The sequence below is a fragment of the Rhipicephalus sanguineus genome, chromosome 9, assembly GCF_013339695.2.
Source record: "Rhipicephalus sanguineus isolate Rsan-2018 chromosome 9, BIME_Rsan_1.4, whole genome shotgun sequence".
Classification (NCBI taxonomy): Eukaryota; Metazoa; Arthropoda; class Arachnida; order Ixodida; family Ixodidae; genus Rhipicephalus; species Rhipicephalus sanguineus.
Genome location: NC_051184.2, coordinates 6098610 through 6122096, shown reverse-complemented (window position 1 = coordinate 6122096; position 23487 = coordinate 6098610). Strand labels below are relative to the sequence as shown.

General features: G+C 48.0%; 1 protein-coding gene across 1 annotated transcript; it reads right to left on the bottom strand.

Moving 5' to 3' along the window:
* Positions 1 to 2804: 2804 nt before the first annotated feature.
* On the bottom strand, positions 2805 to 5340 carry LOC119404064 (extracellular globin-E1-like). Its single transcript, XM_037670678.2, has 3 exons — positions 5005 to 5340; positions 3803 to 4019; positions 2805 to 3079 (listed from the first exon to the last, which is right to left on the bottom strand). Exons 1-3 carry the CDS (start codon positions 5280 to 5282, stop codon positions 2951 to 2953), a joined length of 624 nt encoding a protein of 207 aa, XP_037526606.1. The 5' UTR covers positions 5283 to 5340; the 3' UTR covers positions 2805 to 2950.
* Between the last annotated feature and the right edge of the window lie 18147 nt (positions 5341 to 23487).

Below are 23487 nucleotides of genomic sequence, written 5' to 3'. Positions count from 1 at the left end.
GAGCGACACGTTACAAAATGACGCTAATGATTTGTATATATTTTATACGCATTTTATATAAGCAGTTGTTTACGGTTGGGTATCGCTGCCAATGGCAGCGTGCGTATTACCAATACCAGAAGCGGTAACCTGATATGTAGTGCTTATACGTGTCACAAGAACGCACGCACGTTTCACGAACCCGTGTGCATGTGTGCAAGAAGTCCTTGACAGTTCTTGAAAAAGGGCATCATCACTGGGATTAGCGAGCACCAGCAGCTGGTCATGACTTGTTATAGGATCCGGGCGTGAATGTGGTGACGAGGGGTCCATGTGTAGTGAAATATGTGGTATAGTAGAGCTGTGGGAAGTCGTGGATGCTTCGATCATTTCGTCGACAAATTGTCTGTCAACAGAGCCGGAGACATGTCGGAACTTGAAGCCACCCTTCGCTTTGGTGAGGCATAGGCAGTCGAGGCTGGTAGGCCTGGATAGTGCTACGTAGACCAACATCAGTGGATGGTGTTTGTCGTATTCGTAGACTAGCTGGGCGTATGTGGCCTACGTAGCCTAGTCTACAAAGCGGCTGTCAATCAATCTGGCATCATCCTCGGTCAGCATGAGGCCATCACCAAGCCTCGTAAGAAATGAAGAGGACACTGCGTCGTTCGGGTGGACGAAGTGCACTTTACGGTGCGGTGATGTGTATATCATATGTAACTTTCGTTAACGTGTTCCTCCAAGGCCGAGCAACGCTTCAATATAGCTTGATGAATCACAGGAATACAAACGTAATGTTTATTAGACTGCTATAAAAGTGGAGCCAACACTGGAACTACAGACGTTAATCTGATATGACGCCTGTATCGTAGGAGTACACATCGTAGGAGTATCATGTAGTGTTTGTTGCTTTCTTGTAAAATTGGATAGCCAGCACCACAACCACAATTGATGTTGCACCGATATTACGCCTGCGTATGCTGTTTTTCCAAACCAGTTTATAGACCTGGCGTGGCTCAGTGGTAGAATACCTGATTGCCACGCAGAATGCTTGGGTTCGATTCCTGCTGGGATCCTAATTTTCATTCTTTCCATTCGTTGAGTCAACGCTGCCGATGTTGGTTTTCCTTAACGCTCTAGCATTTAGGTTACCAATGTCTGTTCTCACCGTTCCTGGGTAGATATAAACTGTCAATCACCTGTGGCGCATACCCGTACAACGCGGCCCGTGGTAAACGGGTATGTGCCACACGTGTCTAGTGGAAAAGGTTTGATGACGTACGCAACAGGATTTTAACGTTATTCATGTCATGACCCGGCAATCATATTCGTCAAATCCTCTTACCCTCCCATGCAAATTTTGGTCTACACCAAGTTAAGGAGGCGATCATGAGAGTACCCAGACGTAGGCGGCCAGATAGATAGATAGATAGATAGATAGATACGTAGATAGAAACACTCAAAGTGCCAGAGGTTCGCTAAGAAATGCTTCGCATTTAAAATGTTCGCAAGAGAATATTTCAGCCAATCACGATGCGGGACATATCGAGAGTGAAGCTGGCTCACCAATGGGAAAATACGAAAGAGAAGTTTTGTGAATTCGGCGCCAGAATCCTTAAGCCTTGGTTCCAGCCATCCCCGTCCCGAACTGCTCCGAAAGCGCTCCACTGTGTTTCGTGAAAAACTAGTGTGTGTGAATACATTTTCTTCTCATATTTTCTGCCCTTGTTCCATCCTCCAGTACGGGATGGTCATCCGGGCTGTTAATCTGGTTAACACCTTTGCCTTCGTTCTCTTTTTCTCTCACCAATGCACCACCAGGTTATCTGGCCTACGTGTTATATTGCCTGCCCAGCTTCATTTTAAAGACGATAGTCTTTCTTGGGGAACTTAAACGCAGAAATTTTGGTCTGTCTTTCTGTCTGTCTGTCTTTCTGTTTGTCGGCACGTCCCTCGATTCAGCCACTCGGCCAAAGTTGAACCACTTGCCCAAGGGCCAGCCGTCTTGAACTGAAACGGCTGTTCATACTTGTGAACGTTGTCGATCAAAAAGTAAATATCATGCATATCTGAGGTGCAACATCACTAGGTAAGTATTAGGTGGCGTGTTCCTTTAATAGAAAATGCATACATACGTAATTTTAAGGACCCTAGTTTCTTAAGCTGCGCTGAAAATGCATAAGAATGGAAGCTTGAGCGAGTTGGTATGCGTTCATCTTTGTTGAAACAGCGCTCACTAGACGACGACGAAGTAAAAGAAGGCACAGGAGAGGCGCTGCCTGTCCTGTGCCTTCTTTTACTTTGTCGTCGTCTAGTGAGCGCTGTTTCAACAAAGCTGAAAATGCGACTGCGCTGAAATTTGCCTTCCTCCGTGCCCTTCGCACGAGCTCATTGTTGTGTTTCGGTTTCGGTTCTGTATTGCACTGTACGAATGCCATGGGTTGGTGTTGAAAAACTTTAGTTTTGAGAAGGCCAAGAAGGTGAAAAAGAAATATTTAAAAAATGAAAAAGCAGCGTTGTGGGCGGCCTTCAGGCTGCCGGTTGTGGGCGCCGCTCTGGCGTTCCTGTTTTACCCAGGCGACGTGTAAATAAAAGAGTGTGTGGAGAGTACTTGTTGAGTGCGGACGTTTCTCTGCAAAGGTCTTCGCCTGCTGCTGCGCCGGGACTACCAGCACGCAACACAGCACTCATGTTTCCCGACGTATTGCCAGATGGCGTCCATATCTCACACAGCGCCTCTTCTATCGTCTTTACACGACATTTGCAGCGAAGCACGTAGATACGCGGCCAATTTTTTTTTTCTTGTTCACAATGTTGTTAATACAACGTATACCAGCTTTATTTATCGGGCACAATGTAAGGCGCAACGACTGGGAACGCGTTGAACGTTGGAAAACAGCGCTCAGTTCTGCACCCGTAAAACACAGTTCGGACCACTTGGACTCCCCCTCGTCGTCTCAGCCATGCTGTGCTACGTCTTCGCTGCTGGTGGCTGCTGTGAATCTGGACTCGTGGGCTTCGAGACTTCGGCAGACGAGGAAGGCGCCTTGGATGCCGACGACGATGGCTGGTGTCCCTGGTCGTTGCGTCTTCGGGTTTCCTACGAAACCGAGGACAAGCACCGAGTTCCATTGTCGCAACTTTAATGATATCAGCTTAAAAAGCAAGCGTACTAAAGCATCTACGTGCTGTGATTGAGGAACATGCGTGATACGGGTTAGGTTCTGCCTATTGTTGTAAGTATGCGGCAGCGTCTCGTACGCGGGAAACACGGAAATGCGGCCCCGTGGAAGTTGTGCCGGTCACGTGCGTATCTGTGTATGCGCGATCTTCCAGTAATCGATGCTATCACGATCGTCGGCTTGCCGGTGATCAGCCGTTTCTGATATGGCAATCTGATCTTGTATCCTGATCACTTGTCACTTCACGTAGCCACATTTCATTGCTGCCCGGATATGAACGCATGATCTCACGTGCCGGCGCCGGAACGTGAGTCATTAGGCATGATGCCAACTGCGTAGGCGCGCCCTCACACCGCGCCCACAACCAATCAGGGCCGTTTCGCTTCTGCCGAGAATAGGAAGAAAGACATAAAGAAACAATGATAGAAAGAAGAAAAGAGACATAGTAGGTCAGGCGCGCACACGCCGAGCTTTGCATGCCTCCATTTTCGCGATAAGGGAAGGGCTCCTGATTTTTTTTTTCATTGTGGAGGCAACATTAAAGAGAGGTTAGACACAGATTCATGTCGCAACACGGATGACGTTCGCAGAGGAAGCAGCCAATCGCATTAAAGTTCGTATCGCTGTAATGTGCAGCCCACCTCGAACGTCTTCTCACTGAGAGCAACGATGAATGTGAAGAGCTGCTTCCACGCAGCTATGGCTGTAGGCGTCATGGCGGTGCCTAGCTTCTCAGTGAGCGTGTCCACAACCGCGGTGCCCATGTGCTCGAAGGCCGTCTTCATGTCGGGGCCGCGGTTCGCGTGCGCGATGGCCACCTTGCGCACGATCTCCTTCGTGGTCTCCGGCTCTTCCAAGCTGCGTCGGGTTGCACTCATTAAAGGGACACTAAATGCAAAAACGATTTTTCTCGTATTGGTGAATTACTCTATCACAATACCAAGATTGCCACGCTTGCCGCGAGAAGACACTTGGAAAGCGAGAAAACTCGCGAAAAGAAAGTGCGGGTGGAGACGCCACCTTGAAAATCCCGCGCCAATCACCGTGACGTCATGGATTTTGACTGCGTCCACGAGGGCCTACATAGTTTCTGATCAGTAAAAATGAAGTACATTGTCTTTAGCGCGGGCGAGAGACTTCACATACCAAGTTTTAGAAAATTTCGTTGAGTCGATGTCGCGAAAACACGAAAAGTACACTTTGAAATTCGTGATGTCACGCGCGAGTATTTTGGCGCGAAATTTAAAAGTTATACTTTGACCTTGATTTTACCCTCTCTTAATAAACCTATGATGGTGTAATTGACGTCGTTAGAGTTTTCAGAGTACAATTTATCAATCTAAACCGAATCACTGTTCCACCCTATAGTGCCCCTTTAAGTCGGCAGTGTAGAAAACTCAAGTACCGCCGTATTGTTCGATTCGGCATCGCTTCAGTACTGATTGCCCTACAGTGTATACCGCCGTTGCAGGATTTTATAATGGCCAGGAAAACACCCCAGGACAGCCCCTTTTTATGACGTTCCCCGCGATACCGAAACCATGTTCTTGCGGCCAGTTAGGACTGAAAATCGGGCTAGATGAATGTAGTTCATAGTAAAGAGTGCAGCACAGCGCAAGCACAGGGACGTCAGCGTTGTCCGTTTTCTTCCTTTTGTCCCTGCGCCTCCGTGCTTTGCACTGCGTTGTATATACGCTTTCCAATTGCATTGTTGTTGACCATGGGACCGAATAAAGCTGCACGCGCTTGAGCGTGCACCGCTTAACTGTGTTAATTGCGGGATGCATTCCCAGACGCCGGAGTATGCGTAGTATACTATAAACCTGTGACGTAGTAGACAAACCTGTCGACGATGGCGGTGATGGCGTACGCGAAGGTGAGCGCGTGCGCCAGCATGCGCGGGTTCTTGGGCAGGTCGCCGATCGGCTCGTCGGCGAATATCGTGAACAGCTTCTGGTACTGCGGGTGGCGCATGAAGAGCACCACGAAGATGGTGACGCTGCCCGTGCGCAGCTGCTTCTTGAAGCCCAGCCACGTGTCCCTGATGACCTGCTTGTCGTGACCCGTCAGGCTGGTCACGCTGTCCCGCACGTTGCCGTCAACGCTCGACGAGTTGCCCATGGCTCGCTGCTGCTGCTGTCACCGGCGAGGAGCACACGTGGCTCCCCTCCGCGTCGGAGCGCTGATGATGATGATGATGATTTCCTTGATGCATGGCTCACACCCACTCTGGGGGATTGGCCAAGAAACGATTAATTTTAGGTAGAAGTGACCACATATGATTTCCATGACTAATGAATTATAGAATAGTTAGAAAAAATGCATAATGCTACTTTAAAATTCCGAATTAAAACCGCCCTAATTCAATTAAGAATTTTTGTACAGCGGAACAGACATCCCGGTGACAGTGACCTAATGAGGAGGCTCCCAAGGATAGAATATTAGAAGTAATGCGGCACGCGTCCTCGTCTTCCCCTTCTGGTGGGTGTATACCAACTTATACGGAAAGTATAAACTGATACAGAGTGTTGATGCGGGCTTGTCGGTACATACTGAACCATGGGTAAACAGCGCTACAACGGGAGAAAGAAAGAAGGGACAGGAATAAGCGGTGTCCTGTCCTTTCTTTCTTTGTCCCGTTGTAACGGGAATTATGACGGCGATGAATCTTTCCACTATGGCGCGCACCCACTAAGGGGGATGGGCCCAGGAGGTTTTAGAAACTAACTCACAGGGTCCCCTATGCATTTGCCTAAGACGACTCGAAGAGAAAGCCATCTTCTTTTTCTTCCCAGTCGATATGTGATGATCCTGCCACCCTCCCCAGCCCCGCCGAAAGCTTTCTGCACCTAACGTGGTTTCGCACTGCCTCCATGATCGGCCCACCTTTGACCAAGCGACGATGTCACGTGATCACGTCACTGGCGGGTTCCGAAAATTTCAACGACGTGGTGTTGTTTAACGTGCACAAAAATCTGAGTACACTGGTCTCAAGCATTTTCGCCTCCGCCGAAAATGTGGCCGGGATTCGATGCCACGACCGTCGGGTCAGCCGTCCAGCACCAAAACTATTAGACCACCGTGGCGGGTGTGTCTGCACACGAGCTCGACGTCGTCGAGGCACACTATACGTTGCCGCAGCAAAGGCTGCATTGCAATGACACACACACACACACACACACTATGTATAATCATTTCGAAGGTACGTGCATCTTTAATTGTATTTAAAATCAAAAGTGAGACGGCATAAGTACGCGAATTGTAGTTATCAGTGCTTTTCGGCATTCTCGCCGCCACAACCAGTCACGATTAAGTCGATACGTAATGCGTGGAAGTGATGTGCCGGGGCGAAAATCATGCCAGACGGAGCAACCGCGTTGCTGCTCCCGGTGGCATATGTCACCATGTCTTCACTGCAGATTCACAGTCTGGGCAAACAGCGAGGTGCCTGCGATATAACCTGCGCAACCGCCAACAGCCTGCTCTCGACGCAGCCTGCGAAAGCAGCGTTCGTCTCTCATTCTTCACTCGTGGAAGTGCGCGCATTTGTTTTTTCGATCGCATACCAGGGCTCAATAATCGGCGACCTGTGAAACGTTGCACTCGCAGTCAACGCAAATGTCGCTAAGCGGTCACTGATGAGTGCCAGTCCATTTAAGATATCCAAGGAGAGCGCTTTGCTGTGCTGATTGACGTCTGCGGCGGTCGCGCACGCGATGCCTTCTACGAACGGCAGCAACCGTTCCTCCGACAAAGGCTTGAACAGCACGCGCGGCACCGATGCTGCTGACTGTTTCGACGACTCGACGTGTTCAGACTTCTCGGCGTTCGTGTCCGCGTCCTTATACACAGCAGCGTCACTTGATATTGCAGGGACACTGTGCCTTCTTGACGACCTCCTCTTCAAGTGAGCGCTCTGTACGTGAGAACCAAGGTCCGATCGTAGTAACTTGGACAAACAAATGCAGCAGGTCACCTTGCAGAATGAGCAGCTTCGGTAGTGGATCAGCATGTCTTCCAAGGTGGCCGCGTGCGTACATCCGTGCTCTCTGTTCCAACAGTATACCGCCAGGCCGTACAGCACTTCCGGACCTGTGGTGGCCGGTGGCACGGCCACGCGGGGACGGAAGTGTTTTCTGTCCAGTGGGCATTGCAGGAAAGCGGCATGCTTCTGCACGCTGTCGAAGAAGCATGGACTGCAGTAGACGTGTCCGCAAGCCAAGTAGTAGTGCTCAGAGGACACCGTTGAGCAAAGCGAACACGCTGGCACGCTAGAGGGCAGTTCGTGAACAAGCAAGATGCACCGGCCATCGAGAACGTCGTCGAATCCTTTCAGAAGGTACGTTTTCGGATTAGGTGCGGCAGCCATCGTTGAACACGCAACACCGGACGGCAGATGAGCAGTGAGTTCGCTCTTTCATCTCTGTGGTTTATACAGGCGATCAGTGTAGGTCACATGACTGGTCACATGACCGCGATGATCCGTGCCCGGTACCGAAGCGTGCATAGGCGCTGGCGCGCGTGCGCCCGTTGATATGTGGGGGTGATTCTCCAGAAATGAAGACGTCGCGCATGAACGCACACCACTTCACTAGAGCAGCCACCAGAAGACTTGGAGGCTGAAATGGGACGAGGTAAGAAACCAGTAAGCGACCCACGCTGCAAGTCTGCCATAGAAGAAGCCGTTATACTGCCTCGACTTCAAGTGGGTGATTACCTCCATGTCAGAGACATGTATATATATATATATATATATATATATATATATATATATATATATATATATATATATATATATATATATATATATATATATATATATATATATATATATATATATATAATGTTTTTTTTGGGGGGGGGGGAAGGTGGTGTTCTACTATCTTTTATGTATGTTCATGCGTGGGTTTGTATGTGTGTGTGTATGTTATACACATGCAAAATTGAGACACGTGGGAATAAGTTAGAACCTCCTCCCCCCCCCCCCTGGCTACGCCTATGCTGGGCTATCCAAACATAAGCAGGAACGCTCGAACAGATGCCCCTAGACAAACGGACAAACGGGGAAGTTAGCGGCGCGGCCGGGAGCACGAGTTATATCCACCAGTTATCTCACAGTTTGAAAAAGATAGGAGGCCGGGAAAACGTAAGGGTTGTTTTTTTTTTTTTTAGCTCCGAACAAGCTAAGTATCCTGTGTAGATCCACTAATCCAGTAATGACTACAACTGTTGGTCTGTGATAAACAACACAAGGATCAGTTTGTCGGATGCGCTGTTTGCGTTGTTTACCGCATTCCCCTCTCGCGCTGAAATTGTTGCATACGTCAGACGGGAAGGTGCATGAACGACCGGCTGAGAGAACACACAAAGTGAACAGTGTGCAAGGTGGCGGTTTTTTTAGCATTTCACTGCAAAACGTGCGCCTTTCACCCACTACTAGACAACACTGTCATTCTTGCAAGAAGTGGAATCTGTAAGACTGAACCTGAAAACCGATCGCAACCTTTCTGCCGGCGACCACTATAAGCAAGCCGTCACTGCCATTGTCCGCTAAAGGAATGGAATATTTACGCATGCCCTAAGAAATTGTTTTTCCTTCGCAGCGTGTAAGCTGTTTTCTTCAATGCGTTGTCGGATTAGATCGACGGTTCATTTCTATGTGCAATGAGTTGAAAAACAAAAAAAGCTATGTTATCATTGTCACGTGCTTTTGTGTGCGTATATATGACCGATCCTGGAAATTAAAATTTCGTTGTTGAAAGTTAGCGCTTTTGTCTGTCTGTTACTTCGTCTTTGTCCTCGGTTGTTTCCGTGCCATGCTATATGCTAGCCAGTTTATATTTTACTATTCTCCACAACGATTATGTTGAAGTGTGTGCTCGTGCTATTCTTTTTTATTTGTACGATGTTGCGCTTGCTCGACTTGAGTCTTACAATCTTCAATTTTTTTTTTTCCTTCATTTAGCTGGAAGAATCCTATGCCGTACGAATGCGCCTCCTTTTTCCTTTCTCCTTATTTTATGCTGCCCAAGTACGTGTTGCTTAGTCGGAGCACATATTTAACAGGGATCAGGGCTTCAGTAAGGTGCATGCTAGTGCCTTTAGTCCTGGCTTTACCGGTTTTCTGTAAGACAGCTGAAGCACTTGTGATATATAAAAAAATTCGGCAGATCCCACGTACCGTGGGAGTCGATGTTTGCGAAGCATGCGGCGGGTAGGTGACTGGCGTAACGCTTTTTACTGAGCGACACGTTACAAAATGACGCTAGAGATTTGTATAAATTTTATACGCACACATATATATGTTGAAGAGCCGCATATGTGTTATATAACCAGTTGATCACGGTTGGGTAACGCTGCCAATGGCAAGGTCGGTATTACCAACACCAGAAGCGGAAAGCTGATATGTAGTGCTTATACGTGTCCCGAGAACGCACGCACGTTTCACGATCCCATGTGCATGTTTGCAAGAAGTTCTCGACAGTTCTTTAACAAGGGCATCATCACCGTGATCAGTGAGCAGCAGCAGCTGGAAATGACTTGTTATAGGATCCGGTCGTGGTCGTGGTGACGAGGGGTCCATGTCTAGTGAAGTATGTGGTATAGTAGAGCTGTTGGAATTCGTGGATGCCTCGGTCATTTCGTCAAAAAATTGTCTGTCGACAGAGCCGGCGACATAAGCCACTCTTCGCGTTGGTGAGGTATAGGCCGTCGAGGCTGGTAGGCCTGGATAGTGCTACGTAGACCAACATCAGCGGATGGTGTTTGTCCTATTCCTAGACTACCTCGGCGTATTTGACCTACGTAGCCTAGTCTACAAAGCGGCTGTCAATCAATCTGTCATCATCTTCGGTCAGCATGAGGCCATCGCCCAGCCTCGTAAGAAATGAAGAGGACACTGCGTCGTTCTGGTGGACGAAGTGCACTTTACGGTGCGGTGATGTGGATATCATTTGTAACTTTCGTTAACGTGTTCCTCCAAGGCCGAGCAACGCTTCAATATAGCTTGATGAATCACAGGAATACAAACGTAATGTTTATTAGACTGCTATAAAAGTGGAGCCAACACTGGAACTACAGACGTTAATCTGATATGACGCCTGTATCGTAGGAGTACACATCGTAGGAGTATCATGTAGTGTTTGTTGCTTTCTTGTAAAATTGGATAGCCAGCACCACAACCACAATTGATGTTGCACCGATATTACGCCTGCGTAGGCTGTTTTTCCAAACCAGTTTATAGACCTGGCGTGGCTCAGTGGCAGAATACCTGATTGCCACGCAGAATACTTGGGTTCGATTCCTGCTGGGATCCTAATTTTCATTCTTTCCATTCGTTGAGTCAACGCTGCGTATGTTGGTTTTCCTTAACGCTCTAGCATTTAAGTTACCAATGTCTGTTCTCGCCGCTCCTGGGTAGATATAAACTGTCAATCACCTGTGGCGCATACCCGTACACCGTGGCCCATGGTAAACGGGTATGTGCCACACGTGTCTAGTGGAAAGGGTTTGACGACGTACGCGACAGGATTTTAACGTTATTCATGTCATGACCCGGCAGCCATATTCGTCAAAACCTCTTACCGTCCCATGCAAATTTTGGTCTACACCAAGTTAAGGAGGCGATCATGAGAGCACCTAGACGTAGGCGGCTAGATAGATAGATAGATAGATAGATAGAAACGCTCGAAGTGCGAGAGGTTCGCTAAGAAATGCTTCGCATTTAAAAAAATGACAGATTGTGAGAGCACCGCGTGGTAGTAGACGAGCAGACAGTGGGGGGCATTAAATGAACCATGCATTGCCGCAGGTGCGTCTTTACTCCGCCATTCGACGCTGCACGTGTGCTACGCAAGCTTGGCAATGGTCGGTTAGCCCGGAAAATTTTATAAGCTTTAGCTGTTAGCATAGGCGTGTGCAGGGTCCCCCTTCAGGGGGGGGGGGGCGAAGGTTCGTCGCAGCGCCCCCCTCCCAATTATGTCAATGTATGGCGCTGACATTGCGCCCCCCTCCCTATTATATCAATGTGTGGGGCTAAATTTGCGCCCCCCCCCCCCTCTTAGGTGAATAGGGGGGCACCTCAACTCGAATACCTGAAGGTCAATCTAGAAAACTTGATGATACCATGGCGACATCACCACGTAGTGATATCGTGAAGCGTGCGTAATCGATCTCGCTTGTGTACTGTGTACTGTTTGCGCATGCGCACTTTATCACTACGTTTCTGCGTGTGTGGGAACAAACTCAGTTGATGGTCCAGCTCTCGTCCATTCAACGTGTCTTCTCTGGTGTGTGCGTTTTTTTTTTCTCTTATTTACGCTGTTAAATGGATGCGTTCGCATTGAGGCGCGCAGCAGTTTGGGCTAGCTTTGTGTGGATTGTCTAAGGCTGTTTGTTTCGCTTTACAGTGTTATGCAGTCGAGCTGTGGATGGTAGAAGCACGCAAACGCACGAGCTACGCATTTGGGAAACGTTAGCAATGAACTGGCGTGCACGGTCGTTGACGATCACTGCAGAGGTTGCTCGCACAAGAGACCAATAACGTTTATGACATTATGCATTGGTTTTCAGATGAGTGGGCCATGCCAACACCTATAATCGAGAGCTTCGGCAATCAGCGCATTTGTTTCTTTGCCCGCAGATTGTGACAAGCGTCCTTCCCATGCGTCGTCTTCGCATCCTCGTGGAATGGCATCGCTGCCAGCGACAAGGAGGGGAGGATTCGAAGGTATGTGCCAAACCTCTTGAAAAACGTTTTATGGAAAAAGAAAATCCAGATTTCCCCCGTGTCCAATTTTTGTGTGTGCGTGTTTGTGACAAGTTTCCCGAAATGCAATAATTTGCGCGTTTTTACATCGATGTTAAGCGTTAAAAGCATAAAAAAATTCGGCAGATCCCACGTACCGTGGGAGTCGATGTTTGCGAAGCATGCGGCGGGTAGGTGACTGGCGTAACGCTTTTTACTGAGCGACACGTTACAAAATGACGCTAGAGATTTGTATAAATTTTATACGCACACATATATATGTTGAAGAGCCGCATATGTGTTATATAACCAGTTGATCACTGTTGGGTAACGCTGCCAATGGCAAGGTCGGTATTACCAACACCAGAAGCGGAAAGCTGATATGTAGTGCTTATACGTGTCCCGAGAACGCACGCACGTTTCACGATCCCATGTGCATGTTTGCAAGAAGTTCTCGACAGTTCTTTAACAAGGGCATCATCACCGTGATCAGTGAGCAGCAGCAGCTGGAAATGACTTGTTATAGGATCCGGTCGTGGTCGTGGTGACGAGGGGTCCATGTCTAGTGAAGTATGTGGTATAGTAGAGCTGTTGGAATTCGTGGATGCCTCGGCCATTTCGTCAAAAAATTGTCTGTCGACAGAGCCGGCGGCATAAGCCACTCTTCGCGTTGGTGAGGTATAGGCCGTCGAGGCTGGTAGGCCTGGATAGTGCTACGTAGACCAACATCAGCGGATGGTGTTTGTCCTATTCCTAGACTACCTCGGCGTATTTGACCTACGTAGCCTAGTCTACAAAGCGGCTGTCAATCAATCTGTCATCATCTTCGGTCAGCATGAGGCCATCGCCCAGCCTCGTAAGAAATGAAGAGGACACTGCGTCGTTCTGGTGGACGAAGTGCACTTTACGGTGCGGTGATGTGGATATCATTTGTAACTTTCGTTAACGTGTTCCTCCAAGGCCGAGCAACGCTTCAATATAGCTTGATGAATCACAGGAATACAAACGTAATGTTTATTAGACTGCTATAAAAGTGGAGCCAACACTGGAACTACAGACGTTAATCTGATATGACGCCTGTATCGTAGGAGTACACATCGTAGGAGTATCATGTAGTGTTTGTTGCTTTCTTGTAAAATTGGATAGCCAGCACCACAACCACAATTGATGTTGCACCGATATTACGCCTGCGTAGGCTGTTTTTCCAAACCAGTTTATAGACCTGGCGTGGCTCAGTGGCAGAATACCTGATTGCCACGCAGAATACTTGGGTTCGATTCCTGCTGGGATCCTAATTTTCATTCTTTCCATTCGTTGAGTCAACGCTGCGTATGTTGGTTTTCTTTAACGCTCTAGCATTTAAGTTACCAATGTCTGTTCTCGCCGCTCCTGGGTAGATATAAACTGTCAATCACCTGTGGCGCATACCCGTACACCGTGGCCCATGGTAAACGGGTATGTGCCACACGTGTCTAGTGGAAAGGGTTTGACGACGTACGCGACAGGATTTTAACGTTATTCATGTCATGACCCGGCAGCCATATTCGTCAAAACCTCTTACCCTCCCATGCAAATTTTGGTCTACACCAAGTTAAGGAGGCGATCATGAGAGCACCTAGACGTAGGCGGCTAGATAGATAGATAGATAGATAGATAGATAGAAACGCTCGAAGTGCGAGAGGTTCGCTAAGAAATGCTTCGCATTTAAAAGTATCTTGTGAAAATGCGTCTTTCTGAATGTGGAAGTGTTCGGACAACGCAAGTACGCATTATTTGAAAGAATACGCCAAACGGTCGATCTTTAGCAAACCTTTTTTCACTCCCGGTTGTCCACCATTTCGAGAAATTCAAATGGCCCTTACGTGACTAAATTATTGTTCCATTGAGAACGTTTTGGGAAAATACTGTGCAACTAGTGCTTATACACGTGTATTATTTTGTAATTTTTTGTAATTTATCGAAGGAAACGGATTTCGTCGACTGCCATAATTTGGGACACTTTGCGTAGAATGACAAAAAAAAAAAAAACGTCTGAAATTCGGAATATCACTCTGACATTGCGGTGCTTCTCATCGTGACGTCACAGCTTTTCAAGAAATTTCAAGAATGAAACCTCAACGTGCATTTTTCTAATAACGAACTTACATGATCGCGGAATTAACAGCAATGGGGTTCTAAAAGAATAACTCATCAGTTGGAAATTATTTATTGCCCGACTTTATGGTCTCTTTAGACACGCTTTAGCTGCCGCGATACTATCTCCATAACTTCTTGTTTCTTACGCATGCGTGATATGTTTTCTTAAAGGGCCCCTAAGCAGCCTCTGAAAATACAAAGAGCGAGCGCTTTAGACAGTTATAGTTTAGCGGGCTTAACGGAATAGCGGGCTTACCGGAATAGCGGGACCGAAATGCGCATGCGCAGTACCGTATGTGACCCGTAGCGTTTACCGTACGCAGATTTAGCGTTAGCGTGTTTGCGTGGTTAACTTAGTGTACGTAAAACATGGCGGCGGTTTTCGACGCCCGCTTCGAACTGAATTTAGCGTTGATGTGGACGGATCCACTTCTTTCGTAGCGAACGACTGTGCGAAATTGCTTCGCTTGCCTTCAGGTAGCTTCGACGACACGGTATTACGGATAACTTAGCGTAGTTTTTGAGATCGCTTCCCATTTCGAACGTCCCTAGGCCTATCTAGAAGATCGGTGTAAACAAGTCTGTAACATGAAAATTTTTGCTTTTGGTGCTTAGTTCATATTTATTTACTTTTATTTTCACTAAAAAAAGGAGTAATATTGCTGCGTGCGGGGATACAGGCAAGCATTCTCGGTTTTGTTCTTTTCACTTTTTTTAACGCATTCACCCTTCGCTAGGTGGCGCCACCGTCCCAAAATTTGTCTCCTGTCATGATTGTCTCCTGTCCACGACCTCCTCTATAAACTTCCGACCTGCTCATGCCGCCGCTCCCCGTGTCGCCAGTTTTCTTTAGTTCCCCAAACTGCCACCGCACGCCGCGGCGCCACAACTGACCCCCATCTTGCGGGCTTCGCTATCGGTTGCTGCCTCTGCAGGGTCTGCCTGTTCGGCGCGTATAGTAGGCGCTCGCCTTTGCGACATTCGGAAGTTATTGCATGACATCAGTGACGCGCGATAACCTCGCAGTGACTGCGCAATCAGAAGCAACGTTATAGGCAACGGTAGCAGTACATTCCCCCAATGGTGCGCTGCTGCGTTTTCAAAGGTTTATGGTTTTTTTTTAACTCGTACCAGCTATGTACGCCGAGTTCCCGGCGCATCAATAGGCGACATCCCGATTTTCCTATGTATACATTTGTACGAGATACTACGAAAGCCGTCATTTCTGAAGAACGGGGTGTCGAGCGCTCTTTCAGCAATGATAATGACGAATTGCAAAAGAAATATATCGCAGACCTAAACCGAGAGCGCGTTAAAGTAGCGTCGAAGATGAATATGCAGAAGACAAAATAATACTACATGTTCAGCGAAAGAGTGTTCGCGACAGACAACTCGATACGAGAATCTGTAGAAGAGCACTCTAGATATCCTACTCATGTCTAGCAGATTTACCAAAGAATTAGAATGGGTGCATTCTTAACCCATGGCTGACAATACCACTGTCACAGAATGGGAAAGTGTACATTAACTATTCCAGTTTGCCAGTTCTAACATACAATGAAGAAACTTGGAGAGTGACAATGAAACTACAGAAGTTAAGAACCACGCATGCAATGGAAGGAAAAATGATAGGAGCAAAACCAAAGCTAGGCAGCAAGTGTATTTCAATAGTATTTTAGAGATACTTTTGAGTATCTGTATCTCTGTGTTGAGATGGATTTGCAAACTGGTATTTGTATCTCAGTAGTGAAATATACTTGTACGATGTACGTATCGGTCATATTGCGATACAGCTAGTGCAGGACACGGGTATCATACATCGTGACTTTTTTTTTTTTTTGCCGGAACTGAACTCAATGTGTTCAAAAGGGGAAAGGAAGACTTTTTTTGTCCTAATCCAAGCAAAGGCACGCCGGCAGTCTGTGACACTGTGCGGGCGGCGAAGGGATCCTCACGCGTGCAGAATGGCCCATCTCATAAAGTATATTTTTTTTCGTCTTTTTGCGAAAGCATTTCGGAAATATCCCGTTATGTCAAAAACACATATGTATCTCAGAACCTGTGCTTGAGGCTCCCAGCACATGTATTTTGATATCTGTATTTAGGAATACTTTTCTGTGTATCTCTGCCCAGCCCTGGGTAAAACTAAAATATAGGAAGACAGGAGAGTAGATAAAAAAATATGTGCAACTGATATACTAGTTGATATTCGGGTGACCGCTAGCGTCGAATACAGTGTTCCGTAGTCCTGCAGAAACTCGGCTTTAGGATGAACCCACCATCAGCCCTTAGACGAATTATTTTTGCACATACAGCTATAAAGAACGATAAGGTAGGGCACCATTGCAAGAAATAACGCCAGGAATATAAGGACTGCATTCTGCAGGCCATTCTTTGTATATTATGTTTGATTTTTTTGTTGCCTACACGTTCCCGCTGCTCGCACGTAGACGGATATATAATGCAAAGGCCTTCGCGCGCTTAGATTTTGGTCAGGTGGTCAACATTAGTAAGGAGCCCTCCACTTACGGTGCTTCGCATAGCCATAGTGTTGCTTTCGGACGGTAAAACTCTGTGAATCAGTCAGTCTAGACGCTAGAAACTCGAAAAAATGCGACAATAACGCGCTCACTAGTGCGCCAGGAACCCAAGACCAGCGTGCGCTCAATCGAAGCCGCCGCATCGTCTGCTGTGGGGGTAAGTGCTGGCGGCACCTGACGGCACTTTCGGTCCCTATCCGCAACTTTTCAGGACCGCGCGCCGCCGTAGGGGGAGCGCCGATGAGCAGGTCGCTGTCATGATTTGCCATGCAGTCAGTCGCACGCGTGTTCTACCTTGCCTAGCATGACTATCGCGAGCGATCAACTGATTTGATTCTACTTCGTTTTGTGCGTTTTCGATGCGCAAGCGGAGATTACCGCTTGTAGCCGAAAAGCGCTAAATTCTAAAAGGCTCAACGCTTGGTGCTGGCATTGTCCTCGTGTTTTATGGTGAAATAAGTGGCGAGGAGGTGTAGGAAGGGTAGTGAAGGCGAGAAAGAAACCACTCTCTCTTTGAACTCGGAGTGGTTTAAGGGCCCTTCAACAGTCGGAGACTTGCGTAACACATTACTGCGTTTACAAGAGCAAGAGTTTAGAATACTAATACTGTGCACTAAATCACGCGAACTCGTGGACCTTCACAACAGTGGTAATGTCATGGATATGAATTTATTACTCGGGCGTCGTCAAGTCCCCGAGCCGCGGGCGTTTGACTTATTTCAAGGGGTCGTCCGAGGCTGATCGGTCGTGACCTCCGCATCTTTGGCTCCTCTCTGCTATATACAAATAGACTTAATATGTACAACATTGACCCGACTTAACCCACAGAGAAGCGGAGCATGCGCAGTAAAGGATCCAGGCCGTCTACGTTTCAGTTCGCCGGCACCGCAGCTTGAATCGATGCCACGCTGGCCGTCATAACGGTATTAAAAATTGGGCACGCTTTATGCTTCTCTCTCTGTTTCTTTACCAGCTATGCGAAATCATAACAGTGTATACACCGATGGATAGGAGACACTGAGGCATACATTAAAGCGCCCGCTTAAACGCTATTTGCACCCCCCCCCCCCTTCTCGTCGAGCACACGTCATAACCCGAGGGTATAGGCGTCTGATTAGCGAGGCTAAATTTGTTATACTTTGCGAGCCCTTCGTTTCGCATGGGAGTCGTACAAGTCCGCTGTTCTCGTTCGAGGCCTAAAATGCCGCGCGGCTCTTGCGGTGCGACTGCGAGCCATTATGCTCAAGTGGGAAGCCCTCCATAGAGGGCGCCACAAACGCTATACATGCCTCGCATATTATGGTGCGTAAGAGTCGCTACGCCTATACCCTCCCTGTAATCACTTCATTTTTCATACCCTCGGCTCGCATAGAAGCAGCAGCAGCGTCCTATCTAGAGGCTTGCATACCGCATATTTCATTAATAAAGCTATGCCATGGTCGTCCGCGCTACGTGCTGACTGGAGGGGAGGAAAAATTCGACGTCTCTAACGGAGCTCACGCTTATATGTGGCCCTTGCACTCTTTAGTTTCCTCAAGGCCTAGCCCGTCCTCGTATATCTACGTGGGGTTTCTCTAACTTCGTGCAGTGCTCAGTATTAGTGCGCATGGTTCTCCATTAAGGGGGGCGAAGATTCACCCCTCCCACCCCCCAGTGCACGCGCCTATGGTTGTTCCGGTTAGAGTGTGCAGCGCTTTCGCTTGAACACCGGTGTCAGAAATGCACGGAGTAAACGTATGACGACAGCACCTGCGTCTTCATCTGAAGCAGTCACTGAACACGAAGATGCAGCATTACTTAAGTAATAATACTGTACATTGGACCGGTTGGTACATTTCAAACTGAAATAAAAGACCAGCTGGAAAGACGAAAGTAAAAGAGATGCATTTAAAGTCGTCTTCTTCATCTGGTCTTTCGTTTTACATGCCTCATGAAACGCGATGTCACCGTCGGCGGCGTCAGCGTCAACACGAGGGATGCAAAAAAATCACAACGTGCTGACGTCACCATGACGTCGCGGGTTGCCAAAATTCATGACTTCATCATGACGTCACTGTGACGTCACGCAACCTGCCGTCACCTGACGTCATCACACGGCGTCGTCGCTCGGTAAAGGGTGGGTCGATTTCGGAGTCACCACGTGAGGTGCAGAATGCTTTCGATGCCTCCGATCCCGGAGTCAGTGCAAAACCATGTTAGGTGCAGAAAGTGCAGAAAGCATACATCGACTGAGGAGAAAAAAAAGACAACGATGGCTTTCGCCTTCGAGTCGTCGTCTTAGTTAAATTCATAAGGGACCGTGCGACTTTTTTTCCTCCGGTTTTTTATTGTTGTGAAGGCTTCTTACGTTCACGGTTACCTAACCTCGTTGTTTGTATCGCCCAGGCCGCATCTATGCGCAGCTGCTACAGTACTGCACCGTATTATGGAGAACCGGGGAATGGTATGCAAGAGCGAACTCCGTTACGTCAACGGGCCGCGTGTGTCGTGCTGCCTTACTTTTTTTTTTATAGAATGAGAGGGAAAGGTCGAATGCGTGCTGCTGTAACATTCATATGCGGGAAGAGGAGAGCAGGTCTCGTGTAATTCGCGGGAAGGGGGCGCTGTACTGCAAGGTGGCATATGACCCCGCTCATTACACTACTTCGTACTCTTCAAAGCGCTCTCTCCTAGCACGAGCATGGATGTTGTACGAACGCACAGAAATGAACGGCGTGATGTCGAGGAAAACGAGTCGGACATCGGCGAAGGCTAGCGCAAGAACGCTCGCTCGAAATGCGCCAGCCACGGGTATACATGGAAGCAAAGGCAGCCAACGGAAAGTTCAGCGTGCGCGCGCGCCAGGGCAACGTCGGCGAGCACTACCAACACTTACCGCATATACTCAAATATAGGCCGATGCTTTATTTCAGAAGACTAAGGTATGATAGTCGGGCCTTGCTTAAGAATCGAGATGTAGAATTTGAGCAGCCAGACACTTGATGACACCCAGCGGCCACAACGAAGAAGTAACAACCTGTCACGAAGTTAGCAACTCTACTGCATAGCTGTTGGCTGTCACTGTACTGCGCAAGAAGGCAGACACTTCGATGTCGGGAAAAATACGTTTACCAGTGGTACCAGATTCATGTCGAAGCGAAGCGCGAGGAAAACAGGACACAGTAAGTTTTCCTCGTGTTTCGTTTCGACATGAATCTATACCAACTCGCCCAGTACTCTACGTTACTTCAGTTCAATGGTACCAGGTCACGAAAAGAGTCGGGTCGTAACAATGATAGGTGCAAGGCTAGGGAGGTAGCAAATTGCTGCTCCACTTACGCACACTAGCAATGACCACCAAGGAAAGACGACGATTGGCTAGGCCCGAGTCAGAGACAAGAAGAACATCAGCAGTGTCGTAATCAACAACAACTGACGACGACCTGCTGCTGCGCTCGACAGCCACTGCTGGAGGTTACTGCGGCAAAAGCATTGAAAAAATGTGGCGGTCCGTAGGTGCGCAGAAACTATGACGAAGAAATAATGCTAGCATGCGCTACCTCGAAGGGTCTTCGCGCTTGCACTAATTTCTCTCCGGGTTTTGTCGGCATATATAGGTATAGGGATGATACCTGCCGCAGCATTAATCGCTACACACAAATTCATTTAGGTGTTCTTAATATCCTTTAAGCTAACGTCGCCAAACGCAAAGTTGAAAGCACGCATCTCTTAAACGTGGTGACGGAGAAATCAAAAGCTGCAACAGAGGAAACTCCGATAGATCCCAGTCTCGTGAAAAACACTGGGACCGCATGCTTCAGCTTGTTTGGTTTACCATCTGTGCGAAGTAATAATAATAATAATTGTTGGGCTTTAACGTGCAAAAAACCAATATATGATTATGAGGCTCGCCGTATAGTAGAGGGCTCCGGAAATTTTGACCAACTGGGGTTCTTTAACGTGCACCTAAATCTATGGGTACACGGGCCTTAAGCATTCTCGCCTCCATCGAAATGCGGCCGCCGCGGCTGGGATTCGATCCCGCGACCATCGGGTCAGCATTTGAGCGCTATGACCATTATACCACCGTGGCGGGTATCTGTAACACGAATTACTTTATTATTTTTTATTCGGCTAATATTAAAAAGAAAGTCTGCTTTTCTAACTTATGAAGGTTATCGAGGGGGGCATACAATCGAGCAAATGCGGTACAACGCGCATTTCTTGCTTATACCGTGGCACGGTGGGCATAACAACGTGCGATGCGGGGTCAATGAGATTCGTGCGTTCTCCCTGGGTCCCTATACATACATGCGCGCGCAACGCGCACACGCATTAGCACCCAATGACGTTGCTGCACTCCTCAGCGAGGAAGGAAAAACGCAAATAAATTCTTGTCCGCTGCTTGGACGGCCTACAAAGAAAACGGATGCGTGCTCACGACGACGCCGGTAAAAGCGCGTATCGAATCGTCCGGTTATTGATACCGACGTGGTGCGTTGACCCTTGATTCCTTTATCCCCGCTGCCATGTAACCTGCATGAGGCGAGCACGGCCAAGTAGCGTGCTTTGTTCACCGCTCTGTTGTTCACTTGTGCATCTTCTCTAATATTATTGCACCGTCTAACGAGACTTAATAGAACATTAAAGAGAAACAATGAATCAATTTATACTAATAATAAAGCTTTCAAGACCCCATCTATCTTAGCCATCACATAGAAATGCCTCATCAAACGCGAAAATTGATCGTCGGCGGCGTCAACGCGAGTGATGCAAAAAAACATCATCACCAAATGACGTCACATGTCGCCAAAATTTGTGACGTCATCTTGAAGTGGCTATGACGTCACATTACGTGACGTCATGTGGTGACGTCGGACACATGACATCGTCGCTTGGTCGATGGTGGGCCGATCTCGGAGGCAGTGCAAAACCAGGCGAATTGCAAAAAGCTTACAATGCCTCTAGTCCTGGAGGCAGTACAAAACCACGTTAAGTGCGGAAAACTTTTCGCGCTCGATCTTCAGCACATACACGTCAGCGTGACGTCACGGATCCGTGTCGTAACGGTGAGTTAGAGCGGGAACCTAAAGGCGGCGTTGTTACATGAACTTGCCTCGCACACCAAAGAGTTCTCTTCAACAAAATTCGCCGCAGAAAAATAAAAATATTTTTTTGCAAAGTAATATGTAGGTCGATCACGAGGTTTTTCTGAAATGCTTTTTGTACACTCCCAGCACGCGCGTCTGAAGGGTGAAATCATAGTTTGGACCGACACGGGAGCTTGTTCGGTGCAGACTTCTTTTTATCGCCGTCTTGTAGCCCGCATGTGCGGCCAGGTGGCCGATTGACACATTCGTGATATGTTGTCAAGCAATCGCACACGCCAGCTGCTTGCTGCCCGCCAAAAGGCGCACGCCGCGAAAACTCCGCCGCTCCGTGATCGGTGTTACGGACAGGCGTGCGTGCCGCTTCGACTAATTTACGACCACGATGACCAAGCCGTTATACGTTAACGTCGTGCCCTTTGCACGACGGAGCTACTCTCGTGCATCGTGATGCTGAAGTGCCATCTAGAGGTAACAGGGCCAGGTTAGTTGCTAAAACCTAAGCCTCCGAGATCGGTCAGCAAGCGGAGGACACCGAAAGCTTTGAGGCGCTACTTGCTTCGTTGATCGGATGTGGAGATGCGGCCTCGCAAGCGAAGCGTAGGATGCACGCGTGAGCGGACTTTTGGAGCTAGTGGCTGTGCCAAAGGGGAGAATGTGTTTCAATAAAACTTGTAATTGGGCGTGTTGGTTCATACTTGAAGGTAAAACTGGTAAGCGCAAATAAACACGACAGGGACACAGGATGAATGAACATGGACAGGGTTTTACCTTCAAGGGAGAATGTGTGAAGGGGGGTGCTTGTCCACCCAAAATTTTCGACCTCCCCCCACCGCAATACAAGCATAGCCAACCAAAGCAGAACACATACATACCCCGCCTCCCTATAATCGCGTATAATGAGGCATCTCAGGCTTTCGCCTTCAAAACCCTACCTAAGGCATCAAGTCTGCCTTCCGGAATATAGACACAATATTATTTAACCGCCACCACCAGTCTCCTGCCTTCCTCTCGTGCCCGGCCTTCTCTAGGACGGCGGATGTTCTGTTGTCTGTGTTTATTTCTGTACATTTTCAGTGTCAGGGCCATGGTGTTAGAATATGTTGTTAAAGCTGTCGCTCAAAACTCGCGACACGCTGTGACAATGGATCCGTTTAGTCGACAAGTTATTTATCTGAACGAGGCAATCATGCGTGACACGTCAACAGAAGATAGAACGAGACAGGGGAGGCACATGTCGTACGTCACGGAAATGCGTCATGCAGCGTTATGGACGCTGAGCTAGATGACGTGTATGGGTAACCGTGTACTGAAGTCCAAAGCTGTCGCCAGCAAAACAATGGTTCAGGGGCCAAAAATGGGGCTGAGTTCGTAGACTAAGTAGCCAGAGGGGTGGTTTGGGGGGTACTACAGCAACCCCCCCCCCCTGCTCTCAACCAACAAAGTAGCGAAAGTTTGTATGTACATACGTGCACTCACACATACACATTAAAAATGTTGAGTTTGTGCGTGGCACACCCACGAACGCTTGCATGCTCAGAGAAAGGGGGAGGGGAGGTGTCGGACAAGCCCTTCCCACGAAATAAAACCCTGTGTACGCCCCCGCCACGAACCCTTATTGCGTGCTAGCAGTTCTATCTTAGAAACAACTTTGCAATTATCAGTGAGGCTCAACATGTAAGAGAAAGAGGGCAATAGGAAAGCAGGGATCGTCACAGTAACAGGGACAATATTTATTTACTTAATATACCATCAAGGTCAGATGACATTACAAAGGGGAGTGGTCGCAGAAAATTCTTGGCTCATCAGTGGACTGG